We start from the raw sequence: 24,874 nt of genomic DNA, 5'->3' as shown, positions 1-24,874 counted from the left end.
CACTCCTTAACCACTATTGAAAAAGGTATGAGGTAAAAGGTTGAACATGAAAGCTGAAAATGAGAAGAGAAAAAGGTAAGAGAAATGATATTCTCCCCCTCCCCCTTGACGGATAAAATCCCCCCTTTAAATGTTATCTGTTAACTTTCAAAGGTAAGAAAAAACGTTAAAGGGGGTGAATTTATCCTCAAGTAGTGAATCATTATCATGGAAAACGTTAGGAGGGGGGAGGGGGATTTTATCCGTCAAAGGGGGTGGAAATATCATTCCCCAAAGGAAAAAATGTTAAAGGCTTACTTTTAGCCTAGGATTTGTGATTGACAAGAAACCAGTTAGTGGAATGGGCACGAGGGGCATTTCTGTCCTCCAAAATCCATAAACAGTGAAAATCACTCTTTTTGGTCCTTTTTAAATCACCATTGCTTTCTTAATATTATTGCAAAAAAGTACTTTTTTTTGGAAAAAAAGATTCGCCGGCAAATCTACGATTTCTGATAATTCTATAAATGGCATAAATGAGAGGCCCATATGTATGTAGAATTGACAGCAAATTTCAATGCTCAAATGATGTTGACCCCTCAGATAATCGCTCACAAATGATTGGTTAACATTAGGCTACTGATATTCGCACTACCATGTTTTGATAATGGCCAAACCCACCTTGTCTTTTATTATTTAACCAATTGTCAGAGGCTATTATAATTCCCAAAAGCCTCCTAACAGGCAATTAAATAATAAAAGACAATGTGAGTTCGTCACGTTATAGAAAATGATAGTGCCAATATTAATAGCCTAAAATTAAGCATGTACAACACTCAGCATCAAATAAGCAAAACAATTCATTGAAGGCCTCCTGTCCATATAGCTGAAAAGTGGTGGAAAGAAAAACCTTTTCCAAGTTTTCATCAATTTATACTGTTTGGTTGCCCAGGATTTTCCTTGAGAAAAGGCCTTTCTATACTGAAAGGAAAAAGGTACCCTTTTCATCCAAAATGAACCCATTTTCAAAACCTTGGATGCGGCTTTCCTTTTCATCTTGAAAGAAACATTGGGCATAAATCCCAAGCCAATTGAGTGAATATGGCTCTACTTTTTTCCCTTTTAAAAAATGAAAAAGAAATTTTAAATTTTGTGGGCCCCAATTTATATTATGGGATTTGCTAGGGACCATCGCAGAAGGCATTCCGCGGCTGGGCTGTTGCATGTGAGAGCCGCCACCTTAGCTGAATTATTAGTTAAATGAGAAAAGACAAAATCTGAGCCTGTGTGGCTGATCTCACATGCAACAGCCCAGCCGCGAAATATCTTATGCCAGGGTCTTGCAAATCCATTATAAGGGATTTGCTATGCTAGGCAATGGTGGGGAAAGCCATTTCAAGCTCACTTCTGCATGGGAGAACAGCCACACAGGCTCACTTTTTAGCAGGTTTTGTCTTTTTTCGCTTAATTCATCTGAGGTGGTGTTCTCCCTTGCAAAAGTAAGCCGCGAAATGGTTTTCCGCGAAAGCTTGCACTGAGAAAAGTGGTTAGTGATGAAATTGAGATGATTAATAATGTCCTTAATGTGCACAAAAGTGGTTAGTGACGAAAGTAAGATTGCATTAGTTCATTAAGAAAAGTAGAAATGCATTAAAATCTTTAAATTTGCTAGGGAATTTCTCGGAAAGGCATTTCACGACGTCTTTTTGCAGGAGAGAACAGCCACATGAGCTCACTTTTCAACATATCTTTTATTTTTTTAAAAACTTATGCTCCTATGCATTATGCCATTATCCACACAAAGATTCATCTCATGGTGCCTTAATCTCTGCACCAAACAAGTAATTATGGGATTAGGGATGCTAATCAAGTGGGCCATCCCATGGATGGGCCAGTATTATAATACCTAGTAACCCATAGCTCTAGACCTTTGAAATGGACGGTTAAGAAAATTTGATCCAAAAAATGAGCAAATTGTCAAATTCCATCGCACACCCAATTGGGCAATTCAATGGTCCTCTTTGTAATCGAACGCGAAATCGTTTCTTATTTCAGTTTCTTTCTGCCTTTCGCGCGAAGGCTCGTAGCATCTGTCATTTTTTCAACGTTCTTATTTTCATCTCGCGTGTGTTGTAGAGAAAGAGAGAGAGAGAGAGAGAGCGCTAGGGTTTTTGTCATTCCACCTTCACAGTCACCATTCTCCACCTCCCTGAGGTTTTCAAACCCTAAACCACCACCATTACATTCTCCTGAAAAAACCCATCTCCCATCAATCAATCAAACGCTAAAAAATGATGCATTTGGGTTTTGGATTTCACCCTCAAAGAGGAATTAAGCCGATCTCCACATTCTAAAAACAATCTATTTCGTTTACTCTGCAGGTAATACTTATACCCATCTGGGTTTTGATAGATTTTTAGTTACATAGAGATAAAAGCCAGGATTGAGAGGAAAGTTGTAGATAGAGAAGAGAGCATGGCCAAAACAAAGCCTGGGAAGAAGGATTTGGATGCTTACACAATCAAAGGCACCAACAAAATCGTCAGAGGTAAAAAGCAATAAACCCAGCTTACCCTCCTCCAAAAAATGTTTTTTTTTTTTTTTTTTGGTTTTATGGATGGATAATAGTTGGATTTTTCTGGATTTTTGTGTGCATTGCATTTTATTCAATTTTTTTTGGTTTTATGGATGGTTTAATGGTTGGATTTTCTGGGTTTTTGTTTGCATTGCATTTTTTATTTATTTTTATGGATGGTTTAATGGTTGGATTTTTCTGGACTTTTGTTTGCATTGTTACTGAGAGGTAAAACGCAATAAACCCAATTTAATCCCTCCCAAAAAATGATTTTTTTTCAATTTTTTAGGTTTTATGGATTTCTTAATGGTTGGATTTTTCTGGGATTTTGTTTGCATTGTCATTCAAAGGTAAAACACAATAAATGGATTTTTTGGATCAATTTTTTTGGGTTTTATGGATGGTTTAATAGTTGGATTTTTCTGGGTTTTTTTTCCATTGCATTACCGAAGCTGGCGACTGTGTCCTGATGCGCCCGTCGGATTCCGACAAGCCACCGTACGTGGCTCGGGTAGAGAAGATCGAGGCCGATCACCGAAATAATGTGAAGGTCCGGGTGAGATGGTACTACCGGCCGGAGGAGTCCATCGGAGGGAGGCGGCAGTTCCATGGCGCCAAAGAGCTGTTCCTCTCAGACCACTATGATGTTCAGAGTGCCCACACTATTGAGGGAAAGTGCATTGTCCACTCTTTCAAGAACTACACCAAGCTCGAGAATGTCGGTGCCGAGGACTACTTCTGCCGGTTTGAGTACAAGGCCTCCACTGGAGGCTTCACCCCTGACCGTGTCGCTGTGTAATTCTCAGTCTAACCATACCTCTCCATTTTACTCATTATTGTTTTTTGTTTTGTTTTTGTTTTTTTTTTTTTTTTTTTGATTTTTTTTTTTTTGGGTTTTTGTTTGGTGCTTTTTGAAGGTATTGCAAATGTGAGATGCCTTACAACCCGGATGATCTCATGGTTCAGTGTGAAGGGTGCAAAGACTGGTAAACATTAATTATCTTTAAGAAATTTTGCCTTCATTTTCTCTTTAGCTTCTGATGGTGGCATGCAAATTAACAAGAACAATGTTGAAAGTAAATAATAATAAAGCACCAATACTAATGATATTGATAATAATGACTATTTTGTTTTTCCTTTAAGGAATGGGATTTGACACCATGCAGTTCTTCTTCAAGATAATTTTGTCCCTTAATCTTAGGTCTGTACAGTTCGATGACCCATTGTTAGAGGGCTTGTATGCTTTTGATTATGAATAGGTAGTGCATTGGACTTGTTGCAGTTTGATTCTTTGATGTCAAATCATGATATTATCTTGTGCTCGGCAAGGTGGGCCTTTTATACTAGTAGTCTGCTGGTGGTTACGGAAAATATTCATGTTTAATGGGCCAGTCTGTTGCGCTCTTCAAAAAAAAAAAACATATTCATGTTTAATGGACCACAGACTTAATAAATAAACATTCATGACTAGTTCCAAAAAATGAGAATCAACAACCTCTTGGCATTCTTTGCATTCTATGTATAATTTATCAACCACCTCTTTGCATTCTATGTATAATTTGCATGATGTGAGTGTTGCTGCTTTTTGTTACGCGATGTTGCCCCATATCAGGCTTCATCAACTTGCATAGTCTAAAAACTTGAGCTTTAAAACTCAATTTATGCCACTATCCACTGTGCTTATTAGAACAAGTTATTAGTCTAGTGGTACTATATCCTTAATTCACTCTAGATGATCTCAAATTCTCTCAGAATATGGTAGATTTTTACATTACATTAAGCATTGAGTTTGACTCTTGTTTCGAATTCTGGAGGGCAAATTACAGTTATTCTCTCCCTCCAGCTATCAGTGTGCAGTGAGTTTCATGATTGGATTATAGCAAGGCTATATCATCACTGACATGCTTTACCAATAAGATGCTCTGGCATTTACTTTGAAGGGGTTATTTTTTTTTGAAAATTGACGATTTTATTGATACTATGAAAATTACACTGGGACCAGGGGTCCCTACTTGCATTACATAGAATCAATTAAGGGTGGCCAGGAACATACTCCTAGGCCAGCTAACACCAAAAGAAATGATCTTCTGGGTCATCCGCTACAGTGAGGTCCACACTTCCATGCGCTGCCATCATGCTGAGTAACTATTACACTTCCCTGCCACAGCCGAAGGGGTTATACACTTATACCTTTAGTTCTCTGCATGCACGTATGATCATGGTAATCTCTTTTTCTCTCTTTGGATTGCTTGCAGATTTATTTGGCTTTTAAATATGTATCTGCTTTAGATATAATTATTTGGAAGAAGTTGGCTTACTAGTAGTATGGGTTTTCTAGCTCGTTTGTCTCATAGGAAGATTTAGATTTATATTTTACAGTTGATCGGGAGAACCATTTTTGGGTGTTTTACTTGATAAAATCTTAGGTACTACATGTAAACTCTTCCATATGTACTGTTTTGATTGCATGATTAGTAGGTCATGATGTTCATATGGATGTGCTTTGCATGGTGCCAATGCAGTAAAAACATCTTTGCCTGCAAATTGTAGTTCTAGTCTACATTCCTAAATGTGGGCATTTACAGATTTCAAGACATGAACATCAAGAAGCATGGGAAGCATACGAGGGTTTGGATTTGGGATTCCTTCCGAGTCTTAGCTGTCAAATCTTTCTATCACGACATTGCACTTAGGCCACTATCTTCGCACTTGGACAGAGTGTACTGCATCCCTGCCCCTCTTAGACTGTGTGCCTTTGCGTGGACGCCTTTTCTGGACAAGATTCTTGCTGTGGAACACGTGAGAAACCAGCAAATGTTGATTACTGATCATTCTTCCCTTTGTAGAGCAGGGGAGACATTGGAGACCATATTTTTATCCATTGCAAGTATGCTAGAGATATCTGGGGCAATATCCTTAGGAGATTCAGGATATTCTTGATTTCCCTCTCTCGAATGGCCTATCTGTTGGATTGTTGGTCCATAACTCCTTGGAAGAGAAAAGGGAGAATCCTTTGGAAAAGTAGTTTTGCTAGCTAGCGTTTGGGTGATATGGAAGGAAAGAAATCATCAGGTCTTCTGCAGTTCGGCTAAAAGCTCTCCCTCTCTTTCTCCACAAAAATCATATCGCTCACTATCTTTTGAGTGTTGTGCAGAAGGAAACCCCTTGCCCTAGATGAGCCTTTCCTGACCCAGGGCTGTATGAGTTAAATTTTAATGGCTCGTGCTTTGGTAACCTAGAATTAGGGATGAGAAGGGTGGTATCAAGTGGGCTTTTTCTGGTCCTATACGGATAGCCAACTCTAATGAAGCTAAGGGCGGTCATCCATGGCGTTAGACTCACTGATGAGAGTGTATTGCTCTCTTTGGTGGTGGAGGGAGATTTTCTCAATGTCATAAGGTGGATTCTTTGGAGCCGCCCTCACCCTTGGAGAGTCGCGCATTTGGTGGACGATATTTTGAAGAGTGGGGGAGTTTTCGGTTTCTTTTGAGGATGTGAGATTATCCGCTAATAACGAAGTGGAGAGGTTAGCCTGGGCGGGGGTTGGTAGGCTGTAGGCCCAAGTTGGAGGTTTTTTATTTTCTTCCCTAGTGAGAATTGGTGTTCACTGCTTTTTTTTATATCTTGCCCCTTTTTTTTGCAACGATTACATATTTTCAAAATTGTATTTGCTAACCGCCAAAGGGTTGTGATTTGACTTTAACGCCCAAGCTATCACATTGAAAGATCTTCCCCTATCCATAAAGGGCCTTCCAACTCATTCTGAAGATACATAGATGAGATAGGGCACTCACTTTGCTTAATTGGTAGCTTTTATTCTTGTGAGGCTGGACTCTGCTTGTCAAAATTTCTTCATTACCTCTAAAAAGATGACCAATCCCAGTTGGCCTAGGGTCACCACATGAATTTCAATCAAAATTTAGTTTTATGATGCCAATTGGAGGACCAATCCATCTAGCTACAATTGCATTTATCCTGATAGTCTCCAAGTGATATGTTTCCAATTTTGGAGAAATCTCTCTCCTATAGCTCTCAAAATACATTCCTAACAATAGCCTAAGGAATGATTGATAACTTGGTTCCTCCAATTAATTTCTCTACCAAGGGGATACAATTATCAAAAGTCATCTTGTTTATTTCATTCCCAATGCGCCATAAATAACAAAAGGAATGGTTCTCTATGGGATTCTTCCGTTATCACCTTTACACTGAGGAGATACAATTATCAAAATTCATTTTCGTAATTTTTCATTTTTTGGCATTCCCTATTTTTATTAATTCTTTTATTTCAAAATGATAGGAATACCCTTGACTGAAGTTGTATAGTAATAACCGGAAATGAATGTATCTTTCAACACTCCTCAAGTTGGACTGTGAATGTCAAACATATCTAGCTTGGGAAGAATCTTTTGTAGACAGTTTCTAGGAACAACTTTAGTGAGGATGCCGGTGGGCTGATCCTCTGAGGTATGAAGCTGTAATGATCTTATCCTCCACTTTTTCTCTCACAAAGTGACAATCAACCTCTCTGTGTTTTTTCTTTCATGAAATATCAGTGAGGTGATGTGTGTCGCTGCCTACCGATCACAATAGTGTTTCACAGGGCTATCCTCTCCTACTTCTATTTATGTGAGGAGTATATTAAGCTATAAAAGCTCACAAGTCGAATGAGCAATAGACCAATAGTCCTGTCATGCACCTTAGCACTGGATCTCTCCATAACTTGTTTTACTCTTCCACATGACTGGATTACTCCGAACAAGGGTACAATAATTACTTGTAGATCTTCTATCAGTGTGTGACCCTACCCAATCTGCATCCGCTTATCCCTATATGATCAACAAGGCTTCCCTTGTTGATCATCCAATCGGTGATTTAGTTCCATAGAGCACTTGGCAGGCATTGCTACCAATTTACCAACTTCCTATGTCATGTCCAGAACATATTTCCTTCTCGATATGAGCATGCCACGGTTAGATCTAGCCACTTCAGTCCCTACAAAATATTTGAGAGGACCAAGATCTTTGATATTAGTTGTTCATCCAAGATGGTCTTTTAGTTATTGTATGACCTTGATGTTGTTGCCTATGATGACTATATCATCCACATATACCACTAAGATTGTGGTATTGTTCCCTACTAATTCGATGAATAAAAAAATGTTTCGCACAATTTCTCTCAAACCCTATTTGAACCATAGCTGAACTAAATCTGTCAAACCATGCCCGAGGTGATTTTTTGAGGCCGTATATGACTTTCTTTAGTCTACACACTTTCTTACGCCCTGCCCCCTAGGTTGAAGAACTTAAGATATAGCAAGAGATGCATGCTGTGGCGTCTCCATCAGATAATTTTGTAGAGCGTGAGAAGTGTACTCACCTCACTATATAATCAAAGAATTTTGATATTTGTTTCAAATTTGGTTGAACCTCCTTATTGAAGATCTTGAAGATGCTTGGAACTTCATTTGTATACTTCATAAGATAGAGCCATGTAACCCTGGAGAGATCATCGATAAATAAAACAAAGTAGCGGTATCCAAAATCATACACAATTGGGGATGATCCTCACTCATTGAAAAATGCATAATATGAAATGGAATTGAACTTTTACGACCATTTGAAAAATGAGGTGTTTCTACATTGTTTCGAAAATTGACACGTCTCAGGTAATACCATTTTAAAAAGTAGTGGTTTAACAATGTTTTGACGTATCTCACATGATCCACTAAATTATTGCCTTTAAAAAATGTGGAAACAAACTATGCAAGATGGAAAAAAAACCAAGGCACGAATGCCATGCCACAAGATCGCCCTGTCTTTATTTTGGATGGATTCTGAATGAAGAGCCACTGGAGTGGCTGGTCCAGCTGGGTTGAGGAGATGCAAGCCACCACCACCACTAATCATCTTCCTCATTTTTAAGTCATGAAAGACAATGCGTGGGAAAAAGTCCTAAAAGATACAATACGAGGGAAACATTCACATTGCAATTGAGATTCTTTGTAAGACTACTGAAAGATAATGGATTTGAAGAAAAGGAACATGAAGAACATAAGATAATTAAGGAAGATTGAACTCTAAAGCTCCCTTTTTTCAGACACGAGAATGATAGATCCATTTGCAATTTTCACATTATCTCTAATAGGACATGAATGAACTGAAAGGAAACCATCTTTCTTACCAGTTATTTGATTTGAAACTTCTGAATCAATTGTCTTGGAGGTGGACTGACAAGATATAAGGAAACATAATGAACAAGGTGTAAGTACCTGGCTGTTGCACAGTGGTTTTGGAACCTGATGCTGTCTCTAGAAGTGAAAGGCAATTTCAAAGATCGTCAATGATTTGGTCTCTCGATGCATTGCATGATGCTAATTATGGAAGGTCTTCATGAGCTCTCCTGACCGTATGAGTGGATGCTATGGGAGCACTAGGACCCCTGAACTTCTGCCGTAGGTGGGGGTGAAGATCCCAACACATCTATTTGGTGTGCCTCTTTTTGCTACAATGTGTGCCTTGTTTCTCCCATATGTTGTCATGCCACCTTATATTTGCTTCTCTGCTAGAGCCATCACCATGTCTCAAATCAGATACTACTGCAGATCACTTGGATTGAGATGTAACTACTATGAGACACGTTCTGTTGGCTCTATTGCTAGCTTGCCCTCATATGTGGTTATACACTGTCTCAAGTGATGGTAGGGGATCCTTTCCTAGGACTTGAACCCTCTAAAGCTCAAGATCAGGGTTCAATCCTTTTAGGAACTCAAATATCCTCCTTTGCTCTGTTTGTCCGTGCATGTCGTCAACACTGCGATCAATGGGTCGGTAATGATCCAACTCTTCCCATTTGCTCATTAGCATCCTATAATATTGCAACACTGATATCTCTTCCCGAGCAAGGTTTTCTATTTCCGGGTGTAATTGATACACCAGGAAAACCATGCTTATGATAATATGTCTTCTTTACAATGTCTCGATGTTACTTGTCCATTATTTTGAGAAAGGGAAGTGGCTATGGTAGAGCAATCATACTATTTAGGAGGTTTTGTGGGAGATATCAGAGTAATCGTCTCTTAGAGTTGTTAGGTATGCTAGAGTGAGTACACCCTTGGGCTGGGATAGATAGGAGGGGTGGGTTTTGTGGAGTTATGGTGTGTTCTTAGTTAAATATTTCTTTGATGCCCTCACATCCATTACTATGAGTGTGCTGCTCCCTTCCCTTCCCTTCCCAAGTGCATACCTTTTCTTAGACAATGATGACCGACACAAGCTTAACCTATGATCATTTAAAGGATAGAGTGCATGTGCTAGCTAGCTGCTATCATATGTTGCATGTTTAGAAGAGCGGAAAAGATACTAAATCACATTTTTATTTCCTATGTACCGTTGTAACATATTTGGAAAGCATTTTTTCCCTTATGTGGAGTTTAGTTGCATCTCTCCTAAGGCCTAAGACGTTTGTGCACTGTGGTTTGGAGACATTTTTCCACCAAGGGATTGCACCACATGCCATTGGGAGAAGAAGCACGACTGAAGATAATGATAGAAGAGAGAGGGATTAAGCATATCGGGGAACCCCATTGGAGTACTCAAGCTCGATTTTTCTGGTAGCTCTTTGGAAAATCCTGGCTTAGCAAGGGCACGCAGTGGTGGTTGACCACATATCACAAGGACAAGGTGGTCTGAGTGTATATTTGGCCATTAGGTGTAACTGTGTAAATGATTCAATTGAGGTGGAGGCTCAAACTCTTTTAGAAGAATTTCTTCTGGAATATTTTTGTAAGAAGCCAAGGTTACTAGTGGAGGGGGATTCTAGCAATGGTATCTCTTGGACTTCTAAATTAAATCCAGGTCTTTGGAGATTGGTGTGTATTTTAGATAAGATTTGGGATTTTCTTTGGGTTACCTGTGTTTATACTTATGTTTTCTTAGAAACAAATGAATGAGATTTAGCTAGTGAAGTTGTTGATTGTTTTGAACTTTGTATTGCCATCAACATATACTTTCCTTTAAACAAAGTTCTTGTTCGTAATAAAGTTTGTACAAAAATATTCATAAATGTGTTTATTTTCATTTTGCTTGTGTATCCAACTTTTCCTCTTGGAGATTGTTTTCTGATTGGTGAAATTTGAATAGATTCTAAAATTAATTTTATATTTTTTTGCTGTTTGAAAGCACCTCGCTTGCGCTCATTTTTTCCGAGGGGTAACAAGTGATTTTATTTCAGAAAGAAAATGCTTGCAGTCAGTGACATTCTCTCATTGCTCCTTTTAGTTGTTTTGATTACATACATTATATTTTATTTATCTTGCCGACCCCAACTAGTTTGGGACAAAGGCTTTGTTAAGTTGATTTGAGTTGATATTTTATTTGTCTTACATGTATCATTTTCTTAGCAGGTTTCATCCTTCTTGTATGGGCATGACTATTGAACAAGCAAAAAAGTTAGATCACTTTTTGTGTTCTGAATGTTCCTCTGATGATGAGGCCAAAAGATCCCCGAACACTTTCCCTGTTTCACCACATGCTGAGACTAAGGTGAGAATGCTGATTTTTTTTTCTTTTTCTCACCCAGGCTTAATGGGACAAGTATCTGTATTTCCCTTTTGTAACCCATCGTGTATAGCATTACTTTTTTCATTCACTACTGATATTCTTGTGATGGTCTGAAGTGGGGGTTATGCCGTTCAATCACCTATATATAGAAAGATTATGGTCCATCTAAGGCATACCTTTTTATGTAGGAGGTGCAATGATTGTGTGGTTTTATGTCATGATAGCTTGCTCCCTAGATCTTTATTTGTATAAATGTTTTGTATTGGATGAAGAAAGATCTTTGGGCACTGATATTTTGTTGTGAATCCTTAGGTGTACTCAACGAGGAACATGTTAGTGCTGGGTAGATCTTTGTTGATGCATACAATGATCTTAGGTGTCCAAGTTCCCTCTTAGTCATGGATGCATTTTGGAGCCTTTTTAAAAGGTTACCCATCTTATATTAAGCTCAATCCATGTAAGGTCATTTTGCAAATTAGGCCTGTTCCCAAAAGGACGCACTAGCTTACTACATCACACAATACTATTGTTTCCTTAGTTGCCATCCGACTTGTAACTTTTAAATGGAAATGTAACATTCACTAATATTGTGTTAGGAGGTTTTTTCTAATACTTCCCTTGTTCAAAGATATTCCATTCGATCCTTAATTGCAAAATTATCACAATCATCTCAATTAGTTGATATGATTACCTCCCTTTGCTGTTAGAAGTTACAACTTAAGTGTCCTATTGTGTATCTTCTAGCTAGGCTGGAGAGCTTTCTTTACAAATTCCTACTGAGTTCTATGATTATTTTATATGTTGCATTTGCAAACTTTTTTAGTGATCTTGGTGTTATTTATGTTCTCCACAAGCTTGATCTTTGTTTTTGGAAAGTGAATTACACCATTTATCTTTTATGTGATTTAATGGATGATCTACAAGGCTTTCACTTCATGCACTTATACTTTGGCAATTTAGTGGACTGTTGCGTAAGGGAAGTTGAAATATTTCGTGTCAGTTCCTAGTTTATTATTCATGGAAATAAGCAAGTAACATGTTGTCTACAGTACACTACTTCAATGTTCAAACCATGTGATTCTGTTGGTTGGTCATGTTAAAATCAGGCTGTGCACAGTCACAAAAACATGTTTGGAACATTCTTTTTTTTATTTGGATTTTTGGAATGTTCATGTGTATGATGTCATGTAGTGACAGCTATGTTATTGTCTGTCATGTAGTGACAGCTTTGTTATTGTCATGTAGTACAAGGGTTGGGAATATATGCAATATATGTGACAGAATGGTAATACATCTGCATCATGAACATAATAGATTTTTTGTCCATTAATTGTTTTGAACTTTAGAGCCCTTTCAATTTGTTCAAAAATATTAACTATGGGTTTTGATCATTGTACCATTATTTTTTTTTGCTTATTACTATTTTCATTGTCTCCCTTCTACCCTTCTCCACGTCAATTCTATGCATGAGGTTTGATCATTATAACAATTATATTTTTCTTATTTCCCTTTCATTTTCTCCCTTTCACACTCCTTCATGGCAGCATCTCTCTCTCTCTCTCTCTCTCTCTCTCTCTCTCTCTCTCTCTCTCGTGCGAGGGTTTACAATTCACTTTCTTTTGCTGAGCTACAAATGCTCAAAATGCAATATCAGTGTCATTGGGGTGCTTGTCATCGCAATCCCACTCATTGATAAGCATTTGCCTTTCAAATAGAACAAAAAATAAATCTGACAAAAGGCTACAATCTTAGAGATGCGTCTGGATAAATGGGATGGGTCAGATCCACATGTTTTCTATCAATGTGAAAAAGAGAGGGTTGTGGTCGATCATCACATGGTGATCAATGGATTATTCTTCCTCATCGAGTTCTCCTGCCCCCTTTATTTCTCTGTTCTTTCTCACCACAAATACCCTAATCCTAATGAGGGAAATACCATAACCCTTATAGGCAAGTGAGGTGAGGGTAAGAAATTTCAATGTTCAGAGGACAGACATGTGAGGGATCGTCGCTTCTTGGCACAATTGTTGTCATGATGTAGCTCTTCCATGCCTGATCAGTTCCACATCTTGTTCATAATGATCTCCTCTATATTTCGTCTATCATCTTAGTTTTGGGGCATTGGGCATCTTTGTAGGCATGTTCTATTTTAGCTATATTTGTCTTAAGAGGCGGGCCTTCCATATAAGGTGATGAACCATTCCGGACCGTAAATCTGCTAATTGGGAGCTCATTTGTGCAAGTAGCATGTTCCCTCCCAATCTAGAACGTGATCCCACCCCCTCATGACCCATATATATTTAATATATTATCATTATTGATAATCATAAATACTGCATTATCACACAATATCTAACATGTGTAATTTATGCACTACCAGAGCTTCAACCTGTATCTCAATTGAAAGATACTTTGTGTCGCAACCACGAGGTTGTGGGTTCAAGCTAGCTTACCTATCAACAAGAAAATATTTTGCACAACCTCATTATGTTGTTATGCTCTATATATTAGTTGTTATTTTATTTTTTTGAATGGCAGCAAATATCATTAAAGAAAGGGACCGAGATTGTCAAATACAAAGAAGAAAGAAAGAAAAAACAAGAAACGGAAAATACAAAAGTGACCCTGAGGGAGGCATAAAGTCATAGAGCTCCAAAGCAGCTTTCTGAACCCCTTCCCTAGCTAGCCTGTCAGCCTCCTCATTAGCGTAGCTCCAGACATGCCTGAAAACAATAGAAGATGATCCCACCCGATCTTGAATCTTGTCAAAGAAATAAGCAAATCTCCAAGGATGAGGGTGAAGATCCTTTAGCCAACGAATCACATTTAGGGAGTCCCCTTCCACAATAACTTTAAAAATGATATTTTTATCTAACAACTTGATTCCCTCATGTACCGATATGCAAACTTTTCTCAATGAACATGGGATTTTACATCAGCATAGTTGTGTTGCAAGTTGCAACCCCCCAGCAAAATGGGGTTGCCGAAAGAAAGCACTGACATTGGCCTTTCAAAACAAAAAAGAAAGCACTGACATTTGCTTAAGGTCGCTCGTGCATTGCACTTCTAATCAAATTTACCATTGTCTTCCTGGGGCGAATGTGTGCTTACAGCAGCCCACTTAATTAACCGATTACCATCACCACTTCTCAATAATAAAAGCCCTCATGAAGTCCTAACTCATTCCCCACCCAACTATAAACACCTTCGTTTGTTTGGCTGCCTGTGTTTCGCCCATAATGTTAACTCCCAACATAAATTTGATAGTCGTGCATGGCGTTGTGTCTTTCTTGGGTACCCTTGTGGCCAAAAGGGATATAAGGCTTTTGATCTTGACACCCAATCTGTTTTTGTCAGCCAGGATGTCAAGTTTCATGAGCAAATATTCCCTTACATCAACAACCCAACAACAACGATCATGCTGTCATTCCTCTACCAGCCCTTGACCTTAACCCTTATCCCACACCTTTACCACCTTCTTCCCCTTGTCCTCCTAATGTCCCCGTTGCTTCTCCTATTGTTGAACTCACTGCAACTGTTGAGCCCTTTGCACCAAGCCCCAGCACACTTGCCAACCCAATCTCTTGTCCCTCCTTCCTCTACTCCTGCACTACGGAGTTCTACTCGTTCTCGTCTTCCACCTACTTATCTTCAGGACTACAATTGCTCCCAAAAGGGAGTTGTTATTTATGCACCATATAATTTAATAATATTTGAAGCATAATTTAACATTAATGTATAACTAATGATATATGTAAACAGTATTGATGCTCGGTAAATGTGAGAGGGAAACCCCCTCATTTTTTTTTGAAAGGTAACTATTTCATTTCATAAGTATAAATTCACATATTGACACACGGGACAAGCTGTCCCTGTGAATATACAAGAACCAAAACATTTTAGATCTTAAGTATTCCCCGTGGCGTCGTTAAAAGATATTTCCATATTCGGTCGTCTTGCACCCTCCTTTGCTAAGATATCCGCCATCGAATTCGCCGTCCGTCTCCTATGCCTTAAAGAAGGGCGGATATCTCGAATAAGGTCCCTAATCTCTTCCACAGAATTTGCTAACCGCCATGGCCCAGCGCATATGCTCGCAGCCCAAGCGATGACATTTGTGGAATCCCCTTCCACGATTAAAGGACCCATGTTATGAGACTTGTACCACCTCAAACCGAAGAGTAAGGCTTTTGCCTCAGCCTCGTTTGCTTCACAAAACCCAACCGGCCTTGAGTAAGTCATGATAACTAAACCATTTGCATCACGCAAAACACCCCCAATTCCTCCCAGACCTGGGTTTCCCTGTGAGCTTCCATCAAAATTTAATTTTAAATATCCGTGGGGGGGTGCGCTCCATCGTGGATTCATGGGCATATGGAATGTGATGCTTTTGTTTCCAAAAACACAATTTGACCCTTACGTAGAGTCTGATCAACCGAATATGGGAGTTCCCCCTTGCATTTCGCCCACTGAATGATGGCAATCTTAATAGTAAGAGAAATATGGGAAGCTGCCCTGGATTTACCATTGAATATTCTATTGTTTCGTTCTAGCCAGATAAACCAAATAACGGCATAGGGTACATAACACCACATCGTTTCTCCTATACATCCCTTATAAGCGCCTCCCCAATTCTTCATAGTTTCAGAAATGCTATTTGATGATACCCAAGCCATTCCACAGAATCTCATTATGTCCATCCAAACAGATGAAGAGAAGGGGCAGTGTCTCCGAATTCTTTTGGCATAAAATACACTAGCTAGTAAGATGGATCTTCCTTGTCTGAAATCTCTCACATGTATTTATACAACGATGCGAGACCACCCATGCAAAGGCCGCGACATGTGATGGAATATATGATTTCCAGTAATTCCACGAACGAGTAACTTGGGATGACTCATCCAACTTCAGGAAAAAAGATTTCACTGAAAATACGCCTTCCGTATCCGGAATCCAAATCCACTTATCCACGCATCTTTCACATTTGCAGACAGATAAGTAGTAGCTAGAGTTTCTAGGAGAGCCGTGAAACTATCAATCTCACTATCCTTGAGATTTCTTCTCAAACGTATATCCCAGAACCTCCCGCCTATCTCAGGGTTGCGAATCAAATAATCTGATATCTTGGTGTGGCGGTCCGTTGTGATGCTGTGAAGAATAGGGAAGGAATCGCATAAAGATGATTCACCAATCCATATACCAGACTAGAACCGCACTGTATCTCCAACTCCCACCTTGAACCTGAAGAACTTGCTAAACTGATCCCACACCGAGTAAATTGAGCGCCAAGCCCCCGATTCTTTCCATCCCGAGGGGGCACCACAGACCCAGTCACCCCATCCTCTCCCATATTTATATCCAATAATAGCATGCCATAAGGCATCCTTCTCAGTCCCAAATCTCCATAACCATTTCCCCATTAGGGATTTGTTACATAATCTGATCCTCTTTATCACGAGGCCCCCCTTTATCTTGGATTACACACCGTTGACCACTTTAGGAAATGCTTCAACCGATTCTTCTCCCCCTCAGTTCCTTCCTAGAGGAAATTACATTGGATTTTCTCTATCCGAGCCGCACCTTTGGAGGGATTTTGAACATAGACATATAGTAATCCGGCATGTTAGCTAAAGCCGCTTTTATAAGCGTGATTCTCCCTCCAAAGGATAGATACTTCTTCTTCCAGGTATTCAGTTTTCTCTCAATTCTTTCAATCATAGAGTCCCACATTCCTACTCTTGGAACTCCAAACCCCAGAGGCAGCCCTAGATATGATATAGGAAATGAACTTACAGAGCATCCCAAAATCTTTCCATGTTCCATCCCTGTCTCAGGTGTCATATTTATACCGGCTATAACGCTCTTCGATAAATTGATTTTGAGTCCCATTGCCATTTCAAACCACTGGAAAAGCCTCTTCAAGTTGGTCAAATATTGATGCCCCTCCCTTAAGAACACCAACTTGTCGTCGGCAAACTGGAGATGAGAAATAGGGGAGGAGTCCTTGCTCGCCATAAGCCCCATTAGTAAGCCTTTTCTTTCGGCCAAAGAGATCAACTTACTGAGAGCTTCAACCACCACTATAAAAAGGTAAGGAGACAGTGGGTCACCTTGCCGAAGACCACAGGAGCTCCTGAAAAAACCGCAAGGGGATCCATTCACCAGAATCGAGAAAGAAGCCGTTGAGACGCAAAACCTTATCCAAGATTGCCGTTTTGAACCGAAACCCATTTTTTCCAACATATAATGAAGCACCTCCCACTTAACATGATCGTAAGCCTTTTCCAAATCTATTATGGCTATAATTCCGCTCTCACCCTTCGTTTTCATAGAATCAAGCACTTCATTAGCGATTAGAACCCCATCTAGGATCTGCCTCTTATTCACGAACGCCCCCTGAAACTTCGATATCACTTGTTCCATAACAGTACTAATCCTCCGAGCTAGCACTTTAGCCAAGAGTTTATACAAGCTATGAACGAGACTGATAGGTCGGAAATCTTTTAACTCGATAGCCTCCTCTTTCTTCGGGATAAGAGTGATGAAAGTTGTGTTAACCTCTTTATTCAAAACACCACTGAGATGGAACTCGTTAAAGAATGTCCATACCTCCGGTTTTAGCAAATCCCAATAGCGAATATAGAAACCCATCGGAAATCCGTCCAGCCCCGGGGCCTTGTCCTTCTTTAGTGAATGTAAAGCCATCTCGATTTCTTCTAGGGTGAATTCCTTCTCCAGCCAATCACGAGCACTTTCATTGATTTTGTTGAAAGACACACCCCCCATCTTCGGCCTCCAGTTACAGGAAGAAGTGTATAAATTCCTGTAGTAATCCAGTATGGAATTGGAAATGCTACTCTTATCCTCCAAGTGGTTCCCGTTAACCACCAAGCAATTGATGGAATTGACCCTTCGCCTAGCGTTTGCCATCCTATGGAAGAACTTAGAGTTTTTATCCCCCGCTTTCAACCAAGTCGTGCCCGATTTTTGTCTCCAAGATATCTCCTCCCTACAGATGATTTCCTCAAATTCCACCAATAATTTGCCCTTAGTTGACGATCGGCATCTCCAAGTTACCCATTTGATTCTCGGCTCTCCAACTGCTCCAGCCCCAAAAGAATTTCCTCTTTCTAGAACTCCTTAGCATGACGCTCCTGAGCTGCCCATACTTTGATCTTATCCTTCAGGGATCTGAGTTTTGTGCAGAAAACAAAACCCCCCACCCATTAAAACCCCCTCATTTGTCTTTCCGCTTGCTGACCCCTTGACGTTTCTGTTGTCAAAAAATTTACTTTTTATGCCACTCAAGGAAAGGGGAAAGGCTACCCTTGAGGATGATGATGATGATGCATGTCAAGGATTAAGCAATGCTTTTATAGACCGCCTCAAATTCCTATTTTAGAACCTGATTCTGCCCAATTGCCAATGGCGACGTGATGTATACGCCAGAGCTTTGAGACGGGTGTCAGCGTCTCGGGCTTAGCAAGTGGGATCTCTGAGGCGGTCTACTTTGAATCACAACGGTTTCAATTAGTTTCTTTAGGAAAATAAGATCCGGCATTGTCAACCATCTCGAGTTTTGTAAAGGCCATCACAATGATAAAGCAATCTAGTTTTTTCTCAGTTCTGTTATAAGTTCGGTAGGCAGCCAATGAAACATTTTTCTAAAGAAATGAAATAGTTTTATTGGCTGGGGCAGTCAATACCACATCAGCAGTCTTTAAAGGTGAAATGGCTAATTGCTGGGCTGAAAATATCATTTTCCATATGAAAATAGCATACAATTTTGATGGATGATAATTATGATAGATGACATACATGCATGTATACATATGCCCATATACTTTGTCTATGAATAGATCGAGCAACTATGAATTGGCATATGATGAAACCAGTCAGCTTGAAAGTGCAATGGGTTTTTCACATTGTCAGGAAGTTTTGAACCTCAAAGTTGGAAATTCACTACTTGGGGCCATAAAAGTATCCTCTTTGCGGTTCCTATGATGCAATGTGAGCCTATCAACAGAATCAAATTATATTCTTTAGGAGCAAATACTAATTTTCACCCAAAATGATTTTTTCTTCTATGTTAAACACTTGATCTCATTTCAGCACATCTCAAGTTTGAAGGAGAAAGAGAAGGAAATAACAAAAAGGAAAGGAGAAACTAAACACTAAAGGGAGATACTCTCAAGGGAGAAATACTTTCCCTTTCTGAAGTTATTTTGAAAAGTTCTGAAAAATGAAATGATTGGAGTTTTTTTTAATGATTTTATGAAGTTTTGAATGTTCACTGAATAAAATGTCAACGATACGCATGAAAAAACGAGTTTAATAAAATTAAAAGAAAAGGTTGTTGGGGGTTCCACGCAAAAGCAAATATCGCACATTGGAAACTTGAGTGGATGTGGATGGGCTTATAAGGGAATGGGCACCCTCCCTGTAATGGGTAGCTTTTAAGGGTGAGTTCTACCCGGGTCCAACAAGTGGTATTAGAGCCGGGGCGTGGTAACCCAGGTGTGTCTTCGAGGATGGAAAAGTCCCTCAGGGAAGATCTCGGTGACCCCTGTGTGCCCTCGAGGATGGAGAAAATCCCTCGGGGAAGATCCCGTAGTTCCCACGTTGCTCTTGCGTGGAGGGGCGAGATTGTCCACGTTGCTTCTGCGTGGAGGGGGAGATTGTTGGGGTCCACGCAAAAGCAAATATCCCACATTGGAAATTTGAGGGGAAGTGGATGGGCTTATAAGGGAATGGGAACCCTGCCCTTAACGGCTAGCTTTTAAGGGTGAGTTATACCCGAGTCCCAACAAAGGCCATGTTTTGCTAACACGTGATGTGATCCTGACATCATCTTGGCGGTTAGATTTAGTTTTTTTTGAGATTATTGGTTATGCTTTATTTGTCCTTTACGTAGTATTTTTATTTGATTTATTAGCTCTTTTATTTAGCCTGGATGTGTGGATGTCTATGTCAGCCAATGACCCGCCTTACTCCCTTTTTCATGTCCACTTATTCTTTTGAACCCATCTTTTATAACCTTTTAGCCTTGGCCCACTTATTTCTTATTGTCTAAATTCCTGCAATCTACTTATAGCCCTTTTAATACCATTTCTTTTAATCTATTGGTCAAGTGCGGGGGGCCATTACTTAAATAGCTAAGCCCTCGATATAAATATCCGTGAATCCCCACGAAAGCCCCAATCTTGGAAAAATGTAAAGGGAACTCACGCTTGCTCTCTCTCTCTCTCTCTCTCTCTCTCTCTCTCTCTCTCTATATATATATATATATATATATATATATCTTTTTCCCTTTTCCCCTTCCCCCCTCACCTATCACCATTCATCACACTATTTTTTTTTGCAAAGCATAGCTTTTAGGCTTTTTTTTAAAAAAAAAACTCAAAAAAAGAGAATTATGGTCCATACTCTTTATTCCTCCTGTAACCCATGAATAAGAAGAGCAACAGAATAAAATTGTAAAAGACAGTTCAGATTATATTATGAATTGCATATGCATGGTCGTGAGTACACAGACCTTTTTTCCAGCTTGTCCTTTCATCTTCTATTCTTTTCTTCTTTTCCTTGGATAGACCATGCCCAAAGCTACTGCAGCAATAGTCATACATCCCACATTCACCACATTCACCAGTGCTAAGACTCTTTTTCATCTCCAATTTTTTTGGCTGTCAGTTTAGCTTCCATTTCTTTCATTTCTTCGGATTGATTAATTTTTTGTTCCAGGGATCTTACCCGAGGTGACAACCCCTTCTTTTCATTCTCCAACCTCTTCAGAGTGGACCACTTTTCGGGAAACATGGTTTTCCATATCTCCAATTCGATGTTACGTCTCACCTACTTCTCGTTTAACCGAACAATTACATTCTCTTTCTCTACAATTACAATGCTAGGCGTCGCGGCCTCTGGTGCTTTTGCTCTACATGAGAAGCATAAGGCAAAGAAGGATCCGGAGTATGCACATAAGCACAAGATCGAAGGGGAAATGGCTGCCGCGGTGGCCGTCGGCAGTGGAGGGTACGCCTTACACGAGCATCATGAGAAAAAAGAAACAAATAAGGAAGAAGAAGAAGATGAAGGAAAAAAGAAGCACCATTTCTTCTAGACTCTCTTTTTCCTATTACTACCAGCTCACACACACACACACACACACACACACACACACACACACACACACACATATATATATATATATATATATATATATATATATGAAGGCGAGGTTTCTGAGCTCTAGCTCAGCCTAAGGTAGAGCACTATAAGTACACCATCTCCATGTTGTTTGACTCATCCAATCTATTCATTCTATAGGAGCTCACATAGATAGGTTGTTCCTAACATACCATCTCCATACCATAATCCTAACCATTCGATCTATAGAAGCATATCTTCTAGCCATCCATTTTAAACCTCCATAAATCATAACCCTAACCATAACCAGAAATCATAATCCTAATCATAACCTATAGAATGAATGGGTTGGATGAGTGAAACAACTATGGGAGATGGTGTTTCTGAGCTCTAGTTCAGGCTGAGCTCGAGCTCAGAAACCTTTTCATATATATATTTTTATATATATATATATATATATATATATATATATATATATATATATATATAGAGAGAGAGAGAGAGAGAGAGAGAGAGAGAGGAGAGTGTTCCTAAGCTATAGCTCAAAAACACATGTGGCCCCACATTTTTTAGGGGATCCAAAGCATTCATTTGGAAGGCCCTTCCATGGATAGTGTGTGTACCAGAAATCAGCCCTATAGGATCATCTTAACCCAATCAAAGGTGGAGTGGAAAATGGACAGACAGTGCGTGTCCATGTTTCTGCCCATTTTTTCCCTCAACAGATGGTGGGGTTAGGATGATCCTATAGGGCTTATTTTTGGTACACACCCTATCCATGGAAGGGCCTTCCAAATGAATGCTTTGGATTCCCCAAAAAATGGTTTGTGAGCAGCTACTCAGATAAGCTTATCTGAGCAGAGCTCACAAACCATTTGGGGGGGGGGGGAGACATTTTTGGGGGGATCCAAAGCATTCATTTGGAAGGCCCTTCCATGGATAGGGTGTGTACCAAAAATCAGCCCTATAGGATCCATCCTAACCCCATCAAAGGGGGAGGGGAAAATGGGCAGACATTGTGTGTCCATGTTTCTGCCCATTTTTCTCCTCCAGACATCGTGTGTCCATCCAATCAAAGGGGGAGGGGAAAATGGGTTAGGATGATCCTATAGGGCTGATTTTTCGTACACACCCTATCCATGGAAGGGCCTTCCAAATGAATGCTTTGGATCCCCCGCAAAAATGTGGCCCCCCATGGTTTGTGAGCTCTGCTCACAAACCACACACACACAGATATATATATATATATATATATATATATATATATGTGTGTGTGTGTGTGTGTGTGTGTGTGTGTGTGCGCGTGTGTCTGTGTGTGTGTGTGTGTGAGAGAGAGAGATCTAATACACTTTGATGTGCTAGAATGGATTGAATTGAAAATATCAATTTGGCTTTGTTTTATATTAGGGCCGTCAATGAACCCAATTTGGATCTGATCCTTCATTCCATGTCATGATCCGTTTGTGTATAATCCAGTTGGGTCCTACTCGGTCTTTTTGTGTTTGGACTTCGGTGTCAGTGTCCCATTAATAATCAAAGCGTTCGTCAGAGCGTCCTAGGTCCTGCTCGATCACTCTTTTTCTGTTTCTTAATGTCTACATATGAGTTTCTTAGATTGGATGATAACCATGCAGTTCTCCAGTGCTGTTTCTGTGAGGATGGAAACTTAACAGTATGGTATTATTCCATTCAGTGTTTTCTGTAGGTTTCGGTGGCTCACTATACAAACATGCACTTTTATAGAAAATCCAGCTAATATCTTCTTGTAAGAGTTGGTTGTAATTGTTGAATAGAACAGTAACTGGGGCTTTTGTTAATCATCAAGGCATCTATAAACTGCTTATTGCCATTGATAACCATGTCATTGGTGATTCTCATTTTCATGGTTTGTTTCTGTTTTGTATTCAAAGGTGGAACCGAAACGAAGAAAGAGATGATACAGATGTGAAGGATATGGCATGAGGAGAGGTATATATGCTTTTTATTGCAAGTCTCTTCATTGTTGGTAATGTGGAATTGTACAGTGCAGAGAACAGACCGTGGTTGCACAAACTGGAGGCTTTTCTTTTAATTTATGGTTTAACTTGATGTGTCTTTAATTGGGTGTTGTTAGTAATTTGGAATGTGTCATCCCATGTGTACAATCTGTGCAAAATTGCATTCTTGCTTGGGCATGAGATGTGGATTTTGTACCTGTAATATGCTTTCTCTTAATCAGATGCTCCCATTTCAGATGCTCCCATTTATACTTGAACATGGTCAATATTTGGCTTGATATTTGCATATTTAAGCTAAGATTACAGTGTATTTGAGAGAATTTACAGTTGCTTCCCTAACCAGTACCATCGAATCGATCAGCGCATCAATTACTGAACTGCTCCTTTTTGTTTTGTTACAAGAACAGTTTGGTCAGAGAAGACTTGATCTCAAGAGATTTTTTTTGGCCCTGTTTGATTTGGATTTTGAAAATCAATTTTGATTCCAAAACTTACTATTGGGCTCAAAATTAAAGGAAAGGATTTTGATTCCAGTAATCAGGTTTGGATCAATAATCAATTTCAAAAATCCAAAACAAACAGGGCTTAAGTTTTGAGTCCAATAACCAATTTTCGACCCAAATCGATTCTCAAAATCCAAAACAAAACAGGGCTTTAGTTTTGAGTCCAATATTCAGTTTTGGACTCAAATTTCAAAAACAAAACAGGTTTTTGCAGGCCAGAACAACCAGGTGAGGACTTGCAAACCCTAGATGGTATTTGTAGTTCACCAGATCAATGGCTTGATACTTTTGAAAGAACGGTTTTTGGGGTGCAATGTTTCTTGGAGAAGCTTATAAAGATCATAACAAAAATCATGTTCTCTAGACAACCAAACTAATGCAACAAGTATGTAGTTTTACAGGAAATGATATCTGCACTACCTTGGTTTGATAGTGACACTCTATGGGTCACTTTTTTTATAAACAGTTGATAGCTTTCTTTGCTATTCTAATCAAAGTACACATTTTCTAATCCTAAGAGTGTTTTAGCCATTCAGTACTGACATGACAGCCTTAGGCTGGATATTGTCCAAATGCAAGACTTTTCTCACCTCTTGACATTTCTCTCAGATCAAGAGGAAAAGGAAAGTAAAGAAATTGGAATCTATGTTAGTTTCAATTTACTGCTCGATTATGTACTCTCCCTCTCTCCCTCTCCCTCTCTCTCTCTCTCTCTCTCTCTCTCTCTCTCTCTCTCTCTCTCTCTCCCCATCAACACTAAGCACTGACTCTGTACAACGTAACTATGACCTCTAACACTCCAATTGACTGATTAAAAATAGATAGTGACCAAGATTAAAAAATAGGATCCAAACAATACTTCGAAAAGGATATCAACTGATAAGGTATTCGAAAGGTTCGTGACCAAGACATATTTATGTAATCCTTTTCTTATGGAGAATAATAATCCTCTCACCTCTCAATCCTAACCCATAAATGCTAAAAATCAAAGGAAAAACTTTTACGAGAAATCAAAGACAGCCCATTTACGGTCGATGGCTCAGGATCATACCTATGATGTGATACTTGTGAGAACTAGATCAACAGCCTTAATTACTACACATATACCTTATG

The 24,874-nt window shown here is 39.4% G+C and overlaps 1 protein-coding gene across 2 annotated transcripts; it reads left to right on the top strand.

The window, feature by feature from the left end:
• The first annotated feature begins 2,064 nt into the window (after positions 1–2,064).
• On the top strand, positions 2,065–23,538 carry EBS (PHD finger family protein / bromo-adjacent homology (BAH) domain-containing protein). 2 transcript variants are annotated; one of them, XM_077360306.1, is made up of 5 exons: positions 2,065–2,527; positions 3,007–3,349; positions 3,472–3,540; positions 10,956–11,097; positions 23,172–23,538. In XM_077360306.1, exons 1-5 carry the CDS (start codon positions 2,455–2,457, stop codon positions 23,196–23,198), a joined length of 654 nt encoding a protein of 217 aa, XP_077216421.1. In that variant the 5' UTR covers positions 2,065–2,454; the 3' UTR covers positions 23,199–23,538. The 2 variants fall into 2 exon arrangements, with proteins under 2 accessions (XP_077216421.1, XP_077216422.1); XM_077360307.1 differs by having other exon boundaries at positions 2,079–2,527; positions 10,959–11,097.
• The last annotated feature ends 1,336 nt before the right edge of the window (positions 23,539–24,874 follow it).

The sequence above is a fragment of the Tasmannia lanceolata genome, unplaced genomic scaffold, assembly GCF_043159265.1.
Source record: "Tasmannia lanceolata isolate RefF3 unplaced genomic scaffold, GAP_Taslan_0.1 ptg000018l, whole genome shotgun sequence".
In the NCBI taxonomy this organism is placed as follows: domain Eukaryota; kingdom Viridiplantae; phylum Streptophyta; class Magnoliopsida; order Canellales; family Winteraceae; genus Tasmannia; species Tasmannia lanceolata.
This window is presented reverse-complemented; position numbering and strand designations above follow the sequence as displayed.